The sequence below is a fragment of the Anguilla rostrata genome, chromosome 14 (genome assembly GCF_018555375.3).
Source record: "Anguilla rostrata isolate EN2019 chromosome 14, ASM1855537v3, whole genome shotgun sequence".
NCBI lineage: Eukaryota > Metazoa > Chordata > Actinopteri > Anguilliformes > Anguillidae > Anguilla > Anguilla rostrata.
Window position 1 is genome coordinate 8,162,143 of NC_057946.1, and position 17,408 is coordinate 8,179,550.

Below are 17,408 nucleotides of genomic sequence, written 5' to 3' on the forward strand. Positions count from 1 at the left end.
CAATATGTAGGTGTACACTGTACATATACAAACACATACACAATTACATGTAAGAAATTTAGGTTCCTGCAATTAACAAATGTCACATTTGAACATTTTCCAGTCATGTTTAAAAAAAGTGCCATGGAACTATGCCATGTCTGATCTTTCTACTGTTCCATTAATCTATCTACGAGTCTCATCACAGTACTAATATTTTGAACATCAGCAGTACACAACCAACAGGCATATTTTTATGTTATTTTGATTGTTTTTATTTTATATTCATCTATGTTACTTATTTATATTTACACTGCATGGCCAAATGTATGTGGACACCTGAGATCCAAAATTTGATCCAGAATTCTGGGCATTAATATGGCATTGGTCCATTATAACAACCTCCACTCTTCTGGGAAGGCTTTACACTAGATGTTGGAGCATTGCTGCAGGGATTTGTTTCCATTCAGCCACAAGTGCATTAATGAGGTTGGGCACTGATCGGGCCATTAGGCCTGGCTTGCAGCTGGCTTTCCAAGTAGTCCCCAATTAGGTGTTGGCTGGGGTTCAGGTTAGAGCTCTGTGCAGGCCAGTCCATTTCCTCCATGTTGTTAACAAAGCCAAATGGACCTTGCTGTGTCCTCAGAGCATTGGTATGTAGAAACAGGCAAGGGTCTATTCCAAACTGTAGGGAGAGCACAGAATCCTTTAGAATGTGATTGTATGCTGTAGCATTTAGATTCACCTTCACTGGAACTAAGAGGCCTAGCCCAATCAATGAAAAACAGGCCCAGACTAAAGGGGTGTCCAGGTACTTTTGGTCATATAGTGTACATACCGTATTTAAGGAATAAACCATGACGTTCTGTCTCGTTATTGGAAAATAATGTATGACTAACGGACTGTCCGGAGTAGTCAATTCTGCTTATAAAACCAATACTAATAATGAGGCATGTGTAGTCACATATGTTTATTTATTCTTATTGACTTAATCAGCTGAAATGGAAATATTCTTCTCCGCTTTGGCCATTTAAAAAAAAAAATGTATTTACCGTTGTCAAGCAAAACTCTGGTTGATAGTTCTACTTGGACAGTTATTAAAACTCTGCATCTTTGCACCATTGTTGAGCAAAAACCTCTGGCCATTAATTCTATGAAAAGAAAGGCTATGTGTGAGCAACTTGGCATTTTTGTACGTTGAAAATGTGTCTTTCATCAGATTATATAGACCATGCTAAATTGCATGTCTTCTGTCTTTCACATGCTCAAACAAGTGTAAAAGACTACTGACACCGAGGAGGCTTTCTGTGGAATTTATCCCCAAAGGTGTTTTTAGGGTTTCTCAGCACCTGTAACTCGCCCATGATTTGTATGAATATATTTAGGAAACAAATCAGGGAACTAGAGGAGGAACTGGTTTATATAAGTCAAAGACACTTAAAGGGACAGTTTATGTTAACCGTATGTCATAGTGCACAAAACTCCTTTTGTTAACACTTAGTAAGTTAACACTTTAATTAATTCTGACATATGATTTCATACCATTTAAAAGCATGTCATTAGTGCCCATTCACCAACAAGACACTCAACTACAAAACTTTTATCACATATCCCTTAATGATGCAAATGACAAACACAATGTGCTGGGCTGTACTGGAGATCACAAGACTGGTTCACTGAACTTTGATGATGACATTTAATCACTGCAATGGATTCTATGTCATGTAAGAATTTTAGGATATATAATCAGACATGTTCCCCAGAGGCACAACATAATTTCCCCAGTAGACTGGAAGATGAGACAAACTTGGCTCTAATAACAGTCAGAGATGACATATCTGCTCCAGCCAGATGCTTCTTCCCTTCCATATCAGCTGGTTTCCAATCTTCATAAAAACTTACACTCAAAGTGAATCAACGTACTTTGGCACATGCACATTTTAAGGATTCAAATAAATTTTAATGCTGCTTATGGAAAATTTAAAAGAACACAATGACAAAAACACACACAAAAGTACTATAATAGAAACGTTCACATAACTACAAGTACTTTCAGAGTACATGTCTTAATTTTGAAGATAAATAACAAACAAAACCAAAGAATAACAGGTTTCACACCTTTCAACTAAGAATCAAGCCATGTTTTTGCCCTGATCTACTGCTCCGCACTAAATAGACTCCCCAATCTTCTGCTCATCACTTTTAACTTGTTGTGTTGATGTTATTTACAGTGTGAATAGGGCTGTACTGTAATTAGCTTCATCAAATAGATCTGCCTGTTACACAGTAAACAATGCCATCACAAATGACAGCTCATTGTGTGAATAGACACAGCAATATGACACCTAATACAGAATTTGAAAACAAACGCTTTTTGGGCATCTTTCAGAAAAATTCAAAAAGACAAAGCACAGTTTTATGGCAAAAAGCAAATTCATTGAAATAAAAATCTTATTTCTTGCCTACATTGTCACACAGAACAATGAATATATAAAACCAGACAGACAGACTTAAAAAAAAAAAAATTCTCACACAGGTAATTCATATTAAAAATTAGAATGAGGCCTGGATTGATTCTGAAATGAGCATACAGTATAACGCGATTTCAAAGCCAAAGGCGATGCTCGGAAGAGCAGTGTTGTTTAAGTGAGCAAACTGTGTGGCAACTACAACGCAGTCTCCGCCCACTGGCAGATGAATGTTCAGAGCCTGGGAAGTTGACACGGCGGAGAAGAATTCATCCCCGTGCTGGTCTGCTGCTCCTCCTCCTCATGCAGCTGTGACGGGGACAACTCTGTGCGTGGATGAGGGAGTCCTCTTTGCTTGCATCAGGCACACACCAACCACACCGCTGGATTGCATATTACGTCAAATTTGATAGCCAGCTCTGCTAAGACATGTAAACAAATGTGGGCTGGACCTCGAGCACGAGATCTCTAGACTACAGTATACAACTGTTTTTTGAGGAGTGCTACACAGACATTAGGACTACCGAGTCTAAGGAGGAATGATGTCAAAAACAGTACTGCTGATATTACTGCTTTCTCTTCTGTTGCTGGATGTATCTCTCCAAGACAACGGTAAGAGTGGTTTGCTACATTATCAAGGACTCAGTTTTTGAGAAAATATAATCATCTAATAGAAATGCAATTTGATGGAAAAAAAACTGATATTTTTTATTTCTGAATTTAGTGTCAGCCATTGAACTAAATTAAAGTATTTTATGTATTAGTATGTTTCGTGTTGTATCTGATTAAAACATATGCACTCCAAGATCATTAATACAGATAGTTTCTGGCACTCATTTCAAAATGACCAGTTGTGAAATAAAATGAAATCATGCTATGACTTTCTAGTATTCTGTACTGTATTCTGGCATTATAGACTTTTTAACACCTATCATTATGAACAGGGAACAAATCCCACAAAGAAAACCGAAACATCACCGCTATCAGTCCTCGAAGCTTCAGAGGGGGATTGAAGGGGAAAATCGTACATCCGCAAAACACGATGAGGACAGTCCCCTCCTCCCCTTCTCCCACTTTGTTCCTGAAGTTGGGCCTGCAGGCCAATGGCACTGCCAGTTACTTCACTAGTGTCCTGAGCACTCAAATCATCCCTGCTGCCTATGTGGTGGCCATTATCATTGGGATACCATCCAACGCCATTGTTCTGGTGGCACTGACCGCCAAAACCAAAACATTCTCCACCGCCATCCTCTACTTCAGCCTGGCCCTCTCCGACCTCCTTTTTCTGATAACTCTGACCCTGAAAGCGTTCTACCACTTCAACGGAAACCACTGGGTGTTTGGAGAGGCTGCGTGCAAGGTGGTGACGGCCTGTTTCTATGGAAACGTCTACTGCTCCATCCAGACGCTCATGTGCATCAGCATCAATCGCTACCTGGCCATTGTCCACCCCTTCACCTACAAGAGCCTGCCCAAGCACTCATGCACCATGTGCTGCAGCCTGATGGTTTGGGTCCTGTTCTTCACTGCCATGGTCCCAGAATTCCTCATTCGCCAGAGCTACCATCTCCCTGACCTTGGAATAACCACCTGCCACGATGTCCTCCCCCTAAATGACGAGTCCTACTCCTTCCTGCCCTACTATAAGCTCACTCTGATATGTCTGGGATTCTTTGTACCCTTCATGGTCACTGTCGTCTCCCACGTGTTTATAATCTTCCAGCTGAACAAAGCGCACGATGACTGTATGCATTATATCAAAATGAGTACCTTGGTGTTCATCATATTCACAGTGTGCTTTACGCCCAGTAACGTGATCCACTTTATTCATTATGTCAAACTGTACACCAGCAAAGAGGAGCACTTCTATGTGTACTACAGTGTGGCCATGTGTTTGTGCGGCATTCACAGCTGTCTGGACCCCTTCCTGTTCTCTCTCATGTCCAGATCCACTGGGTCGAAGCAGTACTTTATCACGTTTAAAGGAAAAACTCTCAGTACGTCCACATAAAAACCAAATCTGCAAAAAAAAAAAGGTTTGCACTGGCCAAGGACTGGCCTTTTCATCGTAAATAATGTGAAATCATATATGTATGCAATCAGAAATGTACAACAAACAGACAGAGCCAGTATTATCATCAGCATTTGTCATTTTCATATTAAGTTTTGTAATAAATGAAGATAATAAAAATAAAATATTGCTTATTCATTTAACTTCACTGTGCTTGTATCTTCATTACCAGCCAAACATGATGAAATGCTTGATGAAAAAACTACTATGGTATGAGATGAATCAAAAATAACTCCTGTGTGCATTCACAGTTTCTGCTTGCTGTCCAACAAGAGCCATGAGTCACTGAGGGTGCAGTGTTGGGATTACTGGATTAGACCGCTGAATGAACTATGGAGAGGAAGCTGTGAAAACATGAGTGGGAAAGACGAGTTCAACTCATGCAGTATTGAGATTAGCTCAAATGAGGCATGTAAGTACCCAAGTATAGTAGACAGGGTGTTGTGAGAAGTTAACTATTTACTGTATGAAACCTACAGAAATTTACTGTGCTTGGCAGCAACTCCCTCATTGAGTTTATGACACAAGAAGAACAACTGTTGTTAATTCAGGAGCAGTTTGGATGACCACCCGATCAACTTGATTTTTCTGTAGTAAAATTCTTCATGCTTTTTTAATTAACTACCAATTATGTTAGTAGTCATGTCTATAATACAGTAGTCACAAATACCTGTTTTCAATCCATTTTCTTAGACACCGGGACAGATAAAAAAAAAAAAACTTTTTTATAGGTTTGGTCCAATGTATCACCTCACATACATACTCTACATATCACAGTAACATGTTATTAACACCATTCCGCATAGTCATTTCAGCTCAGCTAAGTATGTCTGTGAGTTATACATTTGTGCTGAAATTCAGTGCAACCCCATTTTTTTCCCCAGTCTTTGATCCCAGTTTTATTACCATGGATGGGGATGTTTTTTTTCCTTTAATGGGGTTATCTACGCAAACCACAGATATTTCGGGAGAACTTGTGTGGGAACTTGTGCATAATTCCCCTGATGCTGTTCTGCGCACACCCTCCAGAGACCGCGCTATCAAAGTATTGAATAATAATTATATTCAGCAAGACTTTGCACTGCAAATATGAAAAAAAAATTCTAAAGACGAACATAAATTCACATACATGAATTTAGAACACTATCTCCACATTTCAAGTTTTCTATTAAATAAAAGCAACTGTAAAAGGCAACAGTGGCCTCTAGTGGCATTTTTTAAAATCACCTGTTTTCATAGAGGTATGTCATTTAAGCAAGTATGTCAACTGAGTTCAGTTTTGTTTTTGTACAAATGCTCACCCAAATATAACTGACATCTTGCAAAACTTTATCTCCCATGACATCCATCAATCAGATTGCAAGTCCCCTTAGACCCTCTGTACTATTACATTTTTCAGTCAGAAAGAAATCCATATTAAGTCATTTTCCACAACAGCAGTTCTGAGGGTAACACGATCTAGGGCATGGCCATGTACATACCATGGTCACTAGTTTACATTGTTATACTGTTTGGAAACCCTGGACAACTTCAAATTACTCAACACTGTGACAGTCTGTCCCACTGAAAATAAAGTAAACCTCACTCAGCAGTTAGGTTTAATTTGATTCTGGGAAATGATGAATCTTCAGAACTTTTGGTGGCTATGATTGCCATTACAGTATGTCTTTAGCCTAATGATTAAGATTTGAGGGGCTGTTACAAATAAAATGCTGTAGGGCTCAATGCATAAATACACACACATGCATACACACACACACACACCTACAGACACACACACACACACACACAAACAGCGACTGCATAGGTGGCTGGGATGCACATGTTCAAATGAAACATTGTGGCCAAAGCTTATGCTTTTAGTGGGCCTCTGGGTCAAAATCACATCCTCATGGTATACGAGCTATTCCCGGACTGGGTCCCTTTAGAATACCCATGCTACTTCCCTCCCCAGCAATGCAGCTAGTTTCACTGAGCATCATTTGTATTTTCTATGAGCTCATTCTGGCTAACCTTTCAGCTACATTGAATTTCAGCTCAACCAGAATGCAGCCAACTTGGATAACTGTCATTTATTTCATAAAGACAACGAATGAAGCATAAAAGTAGCATTATTTCCTATAAAATTCAAAGCAAACCTTAAATTTGTAAATTCTGAACAAATGATAAAAAATAAAATAAAAATTTTCATTATAAATTCTAAGCAAAAAGCGGTAAATCATCCAGTCAATAAGGCAGGGTACTAGTTTTTATGATTATCAAAATGGCTTGCAAATAAGAACATGTTTGAGCAGCCATGTGAGCAGCAAACTAACTGTGCACAATTTGAGAAATATAGCTCTGCAGGTAAGTATCAAAGTACATTCCGTTCAGCAGTCTTCCTCGGGAAGGCTTGTGTGCCAAGGGGGCAGCAGTTTAATTGCCTACCCTACATCGAGTCCCAGGGCCAGAACTGAGGGTTCTAGAGCCCCTATTGCATGGATGCCGAAATGCAATGACATTACATTTATTTTGGTCCATTATCCATCTGTGAAGAGAGAAAGAGAGAGCAGAAAGACTCACTCAGCAAATCTGCACATGCATTTTACAGCATTTTACAGCACACACACACCCTCAATGGGAAATAAAGCAACATTTTATTTTCTTTTGATGTCTGATTTTTTATTATGCTGGCAAAGCAACTTGGCCTTTTCCCTATCAAGATTCTTTTTCATTTTTAAAATCTCTGCAGTTTTTGTGTGACTGCAATTGCCTCTCTAAGACTGCACTGCATTTCTCTTTCATTCTGTGGAATATACAGAAGGGTTGGGTGATACGTTCTAAAAATAATATTTATCATATCAAGATGTTTTTATGCCCCCAGAATGACGCCATGTATATCATAATATTTTTGATTGTTTTCTTTAAATTGTGGAATAAAGTATGGTTTTGTTGTGCTTCAGACATGCAAAGTAACATTAAGAAAGCAATCTTAAAGGAACAACATTAATTTATGTCATGCAACTGGAATATTAGGTATACTGTAAATCATGTGTCATCAGCCCCTACATGAACTACTTAGGGGACACTGCTGGACAGAGATCAGGGAAGGGCTGAAGTCAAGATCCTTTGTCAGGGCCCTCATGGCTGTGCTGCTTATATTATAGAAGACTGACTTTGAAAATGTTGACGGTAAATCACCTAAAGGGGTTGGAAATGTGTCTGTGGTAAAACTTTTGATGACCATGGTTATTTATGCAAAACAATAAAAACTGTCAAAACCGTCAATATATAAAACATAAAAACATTCACGGCCCAAGATGTCTCTGATTTGGGTGCTCAAACTCTTGCTTCTGTGTCACATGCATAACCTGAGAATTTCCACACCTCACTGAGGAGAGCGTCGAACAAACACAGTGTTGTCCATTCATGACTGTCAGTGGAGAAGCAGATTTTCCACACAACGCAAGGTGCTGAGAAATGTCAACAGGAGCTTAAGTAACCATGGCTTCAATATAAACAAAGAATCATCCTGTCACGGTTGAGGAGGGTGGGACGCAATTGCGGACCGAGGGGATCTAAAAGTTAACCCTGAGGGGTATCCACAAAATCGCCGAGTGATAGAAAGGGAGGGGGAAAGACCAAATAATAAAGAGCCAAGTAATCGCTCCCTCCACTCACTGAAACTTCTGTCAGCGGGCTCAGAAAACTAAAAGAAATGAAACACCGCCACAGCGTAGCTACCCAGAAAGAAAACCCCCACTAGAAAAACAGAGTGGGGTCACTTACAAAAGAAAAAGGATATTCGCAGCCTGGCGGGTAGAAAACAAAAGGAAAACTAAAGAGACGAGGGCAAAATGTCCTCCACAGCGCGAAGAGATAAACAGCTTGAGAAGAAACTAAACGGTGATCAAATCTGGCAGATAGGATCAATACGGTAACTTCTGCCGATTCTCACACCCCTACACACCAAGAGTCTGACAAACAAAGAGTCTGCGCTGAACCCCAGAAATCAGGGGCTAGATATAGGCCTCCCACACCTGACCCTCATCAGGGACAATTAGCTCAGAGCAAATGCCTGTGAGGTGCCATCACCTCACCATAGCACTCACACACCTGCCCCTCGTCAGGGTCAATTAACCCGCAGAAATCAGAGTGAGAGGTGCCACCACCTCACACATCCCTTGCTTTAATGCTTTACTTTATTTCATTGTGCGGTGTAAGGAACTTGGTTTTATAACCGTGTACAGAACATATTTTCCTGAGATTAATATCTGAAAGGGTGAAACAATACTGTATATGTCAGCATTAGTTTACATCATCATGAATATAGCACCATTTACATTATCTTTTTATACAACATGTATTTGGTTTCTTGATAAATGTGATGTGTTTCACATTTTGTGATTCTGGTCCAGACATTGTATGATTAGGATATGTCAAAAATCATATGAATCACAACTTGGTATACAATTTTTAAAAACTTAATGAAGTGAACTATCCATTTTTCTAACAGATTTCAATGGATACAATGTTGACATGGCAGGATATCCTCCTCTGAGCAGTCTCCGCTGTGTTTCAGTCCTTGTCATTTTTTTTTTTTTAGGAGGGCTACTTTAACTTTAATACATTTTCATTAAAGTAACAATGCTTGTATGTGTGTATTCTTCCCACCTCTGGATGCTGAAGATATTCTGAAAAACCCACTTTAATCCAAATTACTTGATGAGATCAGCAATGTTTTTTTAAAAGTTAGAATGTAAATAATACAATACATGGTTTTCTCATGCTTACCCGCCCCCCCCCCCCCCCCGGCCCCTCAACACAGTCAGGCTGACTTGCACATGAGTCAGAGGAAGTCACTTCATGTGCAGCTTAAAGAGTAAGTCAACACTGGACAGAAAACTTGTTACAGCACTCACTGTAGATTGAAATCTTTAGCTAGGTTGCGCTGCCGACCACACCTAAATCGGTGATGTCATTACAGATATTTTTCCATTGACACTTGAGGCAAAATACCTGTCCTGATTGGGTGCGGCCAACAGTGCAAGCAGCATGAAAATTTGAACCCATAGGGAACATTGCAACAGCAGTTTTCTGCTCTGGGTTTACTTGGAACATTTCCAAAATGGCTTACTTGCCTACTATTGAGCAGACTTATGTAACCTTATGTATTCAATAGCAGACAAGTCAGCTGTTTCTGACACAGCCTTGCTCTGTAGCAGGTGGACTTGCAGTTTCCCAGTTGACCAGTAGAGGTCACACAATCAAATGCTGTCATCCCAGCTGACTGAAACCCTCCATTCCCTGGGCAGCATGTGTGTTGGCTACAGTCAGCAGTGATACAGTCCAGATTCATCACCCAACCGTGGGGCCCATCCACAAGAGCAGTGCCTGAACAGGAATGTGTGGCTCTTTTGAAAAAAGTTCTTTGTCATTTTGAGTCATTTCAACTAGCCCAGATGTATTTGTAGGGTCAGATATGAATAATAATAATAATAATAATAATAATAATAATAATAATAGTAGTAGTGGTAGTCATTGTAGTAGCAGCAGTAGTAGTAATAGCAGTAGTAGTGGTAGTAGTAGTAGCAGTAATAGTAGTCGTAGTGGAAGCAGTAATAGTAGTAGTAGTAGTAGCAACAGTAGCAGGAATAGTAGTAGTGGTAGTCATGTAGTAGCAGCAGTAGTAGTAATATCAGTAGTAGTGGTAGTCGTAGTGGCAGCAGTAATAGTAGTAGTAGTGGTAGTAGTAGTGGTAGTGGTAGTAGTAGTAGCAGTAATAGTAGTCGTAGTGGCAGCAGTAATAGTAGTAGTAGTGGTAGTAGTAGTGGTAGTGGTAGTAGTAGTAGCAGTAATAGTAGTCGTAGTGGCATCAGTAATAGTAGTAGTAGTGGTGGCAGTACTAATAATAGCAGTAGCAGTAGCAGTAGTAGTGGTAGTAGTAGCAGCATTACTAGTAGTAGTGGTCATCGTAAAAAGACATTTGGCACCATAAAACCCCTGCAGGTGCTGTGGAAATACCTTAAGGCCTGTGTCCCTGTCAGGATCAAAGCAGGACTCGGGTTAATGAGCAGAGTGTCGCCATGGCAGCCGACAGAAGGGCCTCGCACCTGCCATCCAGACATTGTGGATGCCAGCTGTGATCACCATCACCGGCAGGTCCCACCGTCACTGTGGGGGATCAGAGAGGCAGCGGCCACAGAGACGACCAGGAAATGGCACGGGCGTACCTACCCGTCTGGTGGAGGAGGAGTGCGAGGGATGGAGGGAGAGATAAAAGATGGAAAAAATGAGTGAGCGTCAGAACTCTGGATAAACAAGAGGCAGATTTCATGGATTCCAGATGCCGGGAACACCGCTACACAAGGGAGAAGCATATTTGCCACGCTATGAATAAAATTTATTTGAGAATAGAAATTTTTTAACAAGAGCATTCATAAATACATATAATGAATATCTTTAATTTTAAATGTCTGCCCCTCCTGGTGTCTGCTGATGGGCCAAGCCAATGATCAGTCACTGCTCTTTATATGACAAAACAAAATTCACTTCCTATACCAGTTCATCACTGTCAAATATATATATGTCATAATCATCTAGATGTTGTTTCAGTGAGAGCATGCATTTATACTGAAATATATATATTAAATAGGCCAAGCTTCCATGTTTCACATGAATGATAATGCTTGGTGATGTCACCATGTGATGCACAGGGTTTTGAGAGGTCTTACACCGTAATTCACATTGTGAAATAGACCTGCCACATTCAACTGTGTTTCTTTTTTTACTGTTTACAGGGAAGATTCAATTAATATGGAAATGTGGATAAAGCACAGAGCAGCCCTCTGTGGTTTATATTGTTCTGTAATAGCATAGTCTACCAGCCTGTGCCATACAGCCACTACAGCTGATTCAGAACACCGCTGCCAGACTTCATGAGGAGTCTTCAAACCTTCCAAAGTTCTCCCATGTCACTCTCCTGCTGAAATAACTTCACTGACTACCGGTTGCAGCCAGGGTCATGTTGAAAGTCCTGACTCTGGCCTACACTGCAGCCAACAGGACAGGCCCCTCCTATGTACAGGACATGATTCGACCGCACCCACCAGCATGGCCACTCCGTTCTGCTGCAGCAGGGCTGCTTTCGCCTCCTGCTATCTGGGTGAACAGTTCTCGCTCGTCCCGACCATGGAGCTTCTTCAACTGTAGCTCCCCAGTGGTGGAACGAACTCCCCATTCCTCTACAAACCACTCAGTCCCTGCCATTTTTCTGCCGCAGCCTGAAAAAACATACCTTGTTTATTGTACCTGGATTAACTTTATCACTACTACGCAGAGTACTCCCAATCTAGGATGGCTCTTATCACACATATCCTTCTATCTTTATCCTTCTCATGTCATTAGTCAGTTATAAGTCCAGTAGCATATTAGCAAGTAGGAGTGCGCCATGTTTGCCTCTTCTCTCGTAAAATTTCCTGCGCAAAAAGCTCTAAAAACTGTGTTCCTTTGATAAAAATACTTTCCCCTTATATTTTCTTTTTGTTGTGGTTAAACTAACATACAAGTTAGGACTTTCAGAACTTTCTCTAACCCAAATCCCTAATTGAACACTGTTACAGTGTGATTTCCCATGATGTAAAGAACGAGTGAGAAGTACAATGAATTGAACTTAATATGATCCACCACAAGATGGCGATATTGTTGGTAAAAAATGAAAATTAAATGCAAATTCATTAATTACATATGCATACCAGTTCAATTCTCAGTTGGAATCAGTAGCATTAGCTGCACGTGGTTAATTACCCTAAAAGACATGTTTCAGAGAGTAACATACATGTGTGTATACTGACAAACAGAATAAAGACAGATAAATAACACACACCACACATATATAGAGAACATAACTTTATTCAATACACGTGGAGCTCAGCAGCATCCACATCTATACATTTTATACCACACTTATCACTTTCTCTCTTGAAAATGTCAGACAGTTATTTGGCAGATATACTCTTTTATGCACACCTTCACATAAAGTATAGAACTGCATTGCCCACAAAGCCTTCTGATGATTGGCATGCCCTTGCACGATGACTGGAAACTCAAAACAAACCTCACCAACCACCTCACACTAAGGAGCTCACAAGAATGGTACATTCGCATTTTTTTTCTTTTCGAAATTTCTGTCAGAAGAACCGGAGAACACAAAGCTGAACACAAACCCAAAGACTTCAGTACATACATGCAAGTTTGCTTTTTATCCCGTGTAGTAGCAGAGTGTGTTTACTTGCGCTTGTCTTGGACACAGAGAGTAGTGAACACGGAGGGAACAGTGCCGACACTGGAGCTGCGCATGCTGCCACAAGCCCAGGAGCCAGCCATGAAACATGGCAGTAAATCAAAGGTGTACATGAACAAAATGAAATCAACATCTAATAATATATACAGTATTTACACACGCGCACACACACACGGACACACATACACACACACACACGCACACACACACAAATGCAAATTAACATTCTTTCCCCACTAAAATGAGAAAGGCAAGTTATGCTGCCACAGTTCAGTTGACCGGCCATATTAGGGCATACAACCCAAAACACCAAAACAAAGGTACTGCCATAATCTTTTAATGATATGTATTTTATCTATCCCTTATCACTGAGGTGTACTTAGGATTGACGTTAATCAGGCCTAAAAAAGAATGGCTTTTTTCGCTAGCAAATCAAGAGCTCTAACTATATCAAGCTTACTTTTGACCAACACAGGGTTGTGGAGGATTTGCACACATATCATCAAACAACTAAAAATCAGCAAACTACATGGTTCAAATGTCCAAAATATTAACATTTATACATACATTTACTGCTTATTATACGTCTGACAATGAGTCCTTTACAAAAGTGTTAAAAAACAAATGGATAGATAGCAGGCTTAATCACAAAAAGAGGGCTTACAATTCTATTAAACAAGAAACTACAAACAACCTGGTGGATAGAGGAGCAATTAACGTGATGTATAGACCAGCTCCATAAAGGTAATACTGTGGCAGAGAGGTAAAGCCTACAAATGGGGTCTATGATGAATTTATTTTTTAATCAGAAGGCAACAGCACATATACCCGACTGGCTGAGAGAATTCAAATGGATTGTGATATCTGCCAAGCATTTTGTGAGATTAAAATGCACACTATTGAGTTAATGAGCAGAGAAGGCATGGGAGCAGTGCATTAAATGGTTCGTAATGTACGGAATAAATTATTAAATTTTTGCCGTACAAAAAGTCCCTGCTTCAAAAAGAAGAGTCCCGGTTTCAAAATAAAAACTAGATGTAGCTACTGTAGTTTATACTTCTGAGCGTACCTATATTTCCCCAAAAAAAGTCTAAATCTCTTACAACACTTACTTTTTTTTTACAGTAGTATTGCTGGAAAAACTTCAACCAAGAGCTGTCATTTAACCAACTTGCATTATACGTTTCGCATGCTGTCACACTGGAATAGTGCAGAAAATACCTCCATCTGTTCAGTTAGGCCTTGCTAAATTTAAAACTGCACACTGTATGAGAGCAGTCATTCACTTCAGGTCCCAAACCAAGCTGTCTGCACACACATGCACACCAGAGCTATCACCAACGTTAACGTAGCATGGACTGAGAATGAATAAAAGAAAAGCACCAAGACAGACTACCATGGAGGGCTACTTCCAATAACAATATGCTGGACAGAAGATCAGGAGAGGCACAACATTCAAAAAGGCCATTGAGTATTATTTTTAAAGAACGCACACTCAAAAGCAGTATGGCAAGCAACTCTGAAAGGCAATTGCATGATGTGAATTCCTTACACGGTATTAGCAAATCAAAAGTAACACAACTCAAATCAAAAGCACTTAATGTTGAACTTGGATATATTACATTAGCCTTAAAGATAATTATAATACACTACTTTTAACGTGTATTCAGATTTCTGCTAACTTTTGGTTGAAAAGCAGAAAATGTAAACTGATAGCTTTTTTTTCATTTAGAAATGTGATTGCCAATAAAGTCACTTGCACAACAATAATTATTACTATTCATATTTTTCTATGGCCTTTATATTCTCAGAACTGAAATGGGTGCAGAAGGCTCAGAAATCCACACTTTAAACACTATTGAACAAATTCCATTAAATGCTGTGGCAATATCTAAAAAGGCTAAACAAAAAAGCACTCTGCAACAAATAAATTACTTGCTTACTCTAACAGTTAAAATTAATTGAAAAAACATAAAAACAACATAATTCCATAATGCAATCATTGTCACTGTGCAACTAGAACGGTAATGGGGATTATTATCATTCTGTCTATAGCAGAATATATCCAGTAACACAGAGCTAGTAATCATATTTAATCAGACATAAATCACACTGCTGTCAGACTGAAGCATGAGATGTGTCATTCTGCTCTTAAGGCAAGCTCCCCTGTTAGCCTGCATTTTTATCTCCCCCCTCCAGCTGGTCATCTCTGATGGGTGGAGATTATTATATTAATAATCTGATGTACCAGCAGTTTTTCCAGTAAAAAAAAAAACTGTTTGGAATCAGATATTTCACCACCGCTGACTCATATCTCACATTACGGGACTTGACTCAGTGAAGTGTCTGACTCAGAATTACCCTGCCACTTTGTCTTGGCCTGATTCACTCATCGACATATGGCTAGGCTTAATGGCTTTGAGGTCGTAATGATAAAGCAAATTGGCAAACGTAAAAAAAAAAAAAGTGTGGTCTGAGTCTTTTGCACCCTGTGTACCCGGAGGGGTTACATGAGGACGTTGGACCTGGTGTCCGGTAGCCGCAACCCCACCAGCCCCCCACACACCAGGACCGTGGAGGCTAGCAGGATGGGGATGGCTTTCGTGATGCCCACTAGAGATCCGAAAATCAGGTTGCCCAGCACCGCCGCCAGCTTACACATCGAGTTACAGAATCCAAACCCTGTACCCCTGGAGGAGAGAGAGAGAGAGAGAGACATTACATTACAGGCATTTAGCAGATGCTCTTATCCCGACTTACACAACTATTTTTTTGTTTACATAGAATTTACACTGCATTCATTTATACAGCTGGATATATACTGAAGCGAGGCTGGTTAAGTGTCCTACCTGGGAATCGAACCTGTGACCTTTAGGTTACAAGACCAGTTCCTTACCCATTATACTACACTGCCGCCCGAAATGTGAGCTACACTCCCCTGTGTAGTGAAGGATTTCTGGGGACTGGCCTTAAATGAATTAACCTCCTTTGTTTTGAGCTCTGCTTTTGACTAAAATTGCAAATGAAATTATTGTTATGTTACATCACATTAAGTGACATTAAGCACATGATTTTATTAATGGCAAATTACATGGATCTGTAAGAAACTGAGGTACTCTGTAGCAGGAAGCAGTAAAATCCGAACAGGAACGATCAGGATCATTAGCCCACAATCCTCTAAGCAAGTTCAAACATGTCTTCGGGGAAGCCGAGGGGCATATCAGCGAACGCCACACACACGTGTAGTGGCTGCGTTCAGCGTGTTGAGTACCTCCTGTCCGTGGGGTAGAGCTCCACGGTGACCACGTCCAGGGAGTTCCAGGCAGAGATGCTCAGGCCATTGTACAGGCACAGCATGCCGATCATCATGGCCTCGCTGGTCCCAAACCACAGGAAGAAACAGCTGATCCCTGACAGCACCATGGACCCGCCTGGAGACAGCACGGACAGACAGCACTTACACAAGTGAATGGCTGTAGTGGCCTCTGTCATCAGCGAGACTTTTCAGGAGGTGTTAAAACCCTTGCTTCTCTATGTGCCATTTTGTTTGTCAGAGAAGGAAACAGATTTAGCACATCAGATAAGGCACATCCTTCCTTCTTGTGGGGGGGAAGTCTATTTCCTAGACACAAATACGGAGGTCAGGATTCAATCAACATTTGTCCCAAAAATTTACTATCAATAAATTTCAGGCTTTAATATTTGTTTCATTTTTATGTTAATGTTCATGCCTATGAATAGATCATTTGCTTTTAACAGGACAGGACAAAGTTCAGGACAAATATTGATTGTATACATGCCAACATACAGGAAATTCATAATTCCTCTGTGCCTAATACCTAAAAATTGCTGCCTTACCTAACATTGTCAGGCGCCCTATTTTGTCCATGAGCAATGCAGAAACTATGTTCCCCGGCAAGACAGCCAGTGTCCCCAGGAAGTTGACGAAGTACACCCAGTAGGCACTGTAGTCGTCGTCGAATGTCATCTGACACCCCGTCTTGTTGTGGTGGAAGGAGCTGTTTATCACCTGCGTGTCGATCAGTTTGGAGTCATCGATATCTGTGGCCCAAAGGAAAAGACAGAGGGGGATTGGCTTTGGAAACCCAAACAAGCAAATGTTTGACACAGCTGAGCTTTATTTTTCATAACCCCATTTTTAAAAACCTTTTTGTTTCCAACCTGGAGTTTCCAACTGAAAGAAAGACCTTTTTCTGGGTGTACAGTTTTTATGGCAGAGACCATGAGTTCTGACACTATCATTCTGCACCGCCGCGCTATACCTTAACTGCTTTAAGATTTTTTTGAGAAACCTTTTCTCCTTTTGAAACCTTTTGATCAGTTTTTTTTCTCTTTTTATCAGAGTTTTGGGCCTTCTCTCTGCACTGCGTGTTCTTCGCACCTCAGCCTTTTACTCCACGAGCAGACGTGCTGCTTGCGTGTTGGGAACCACAGCCCGGGCGGCAGTCGGCTCTCTCGCAAACGCTGCCTGCCTGCCTGCCAGTCTGCCACGTCGGTGCCAGGAGGGCTGGGCAGGACCGGACCGGGTAAAGTGCAGGCCTGAGGGGGGCGAGTCCCACGGAAGCCAAGGGGAAAGAGAGCCAGCGTA

General features: G+C 40.6%; 2 protein-coding genes across 3 annotated transcripts in view; one reads left to right on the forward strand and one right to left on the reverse strand.

Moving 5' to 3' along the window:
- The first annotated feature begins 2,778 nt into the window (after positions 1-2,778).
- Positions 2,779-4,661, forward strand: LOC135239966 (proteinase-activated receptor 3-like). Its single transcript, XM_064309001.1, has 2 exons — positions 2,779-3,059; positions 3,392-4,661. Exons 1-2 carry the CDS (start codon positions 2,987-2,989, stop codon positions 4,456-4,458), a joined length of 1,140 nt encoding a protein of 379 aa, XP_064165071.1. The 5' UTR covers positions 2,779-2,986; the 3' UTR covers positions 4,459-4,661.
- Positions 4,662-12,392: 7,731 nt separating this feature from the next.
- LOC135239562 (synaptic vesicle glycoprotein 2C-like) overlaps positions 12,393-17,408 on the reverse strand; it is a 49,274-nt gene continuing 44,258 nt past the window's right edge. For both annotated transcript variants that reach the window (XM_064308300.1, XM_064308299.1), the window contains exons 12-14: positions 16,658-16,861; positions 16,071-16,230; positions 12,393-15,489 (exon numbers count right to left, since the gene is read on the reverse strand). In XM_064308300.1, coding sequence (XP_064164370.1) covers positions 15,306-15,489; positions 16,071-16,230; positions 16,658-16,861 — 548 coding nt within the window. In that variant the 3' untranslated portion in view covers positions 12,393-15,305. The remainder of the gene's footprint in view (positions 15,490-16,070; positions 16,231-16,657; positions 16,862-17,408) is intronic.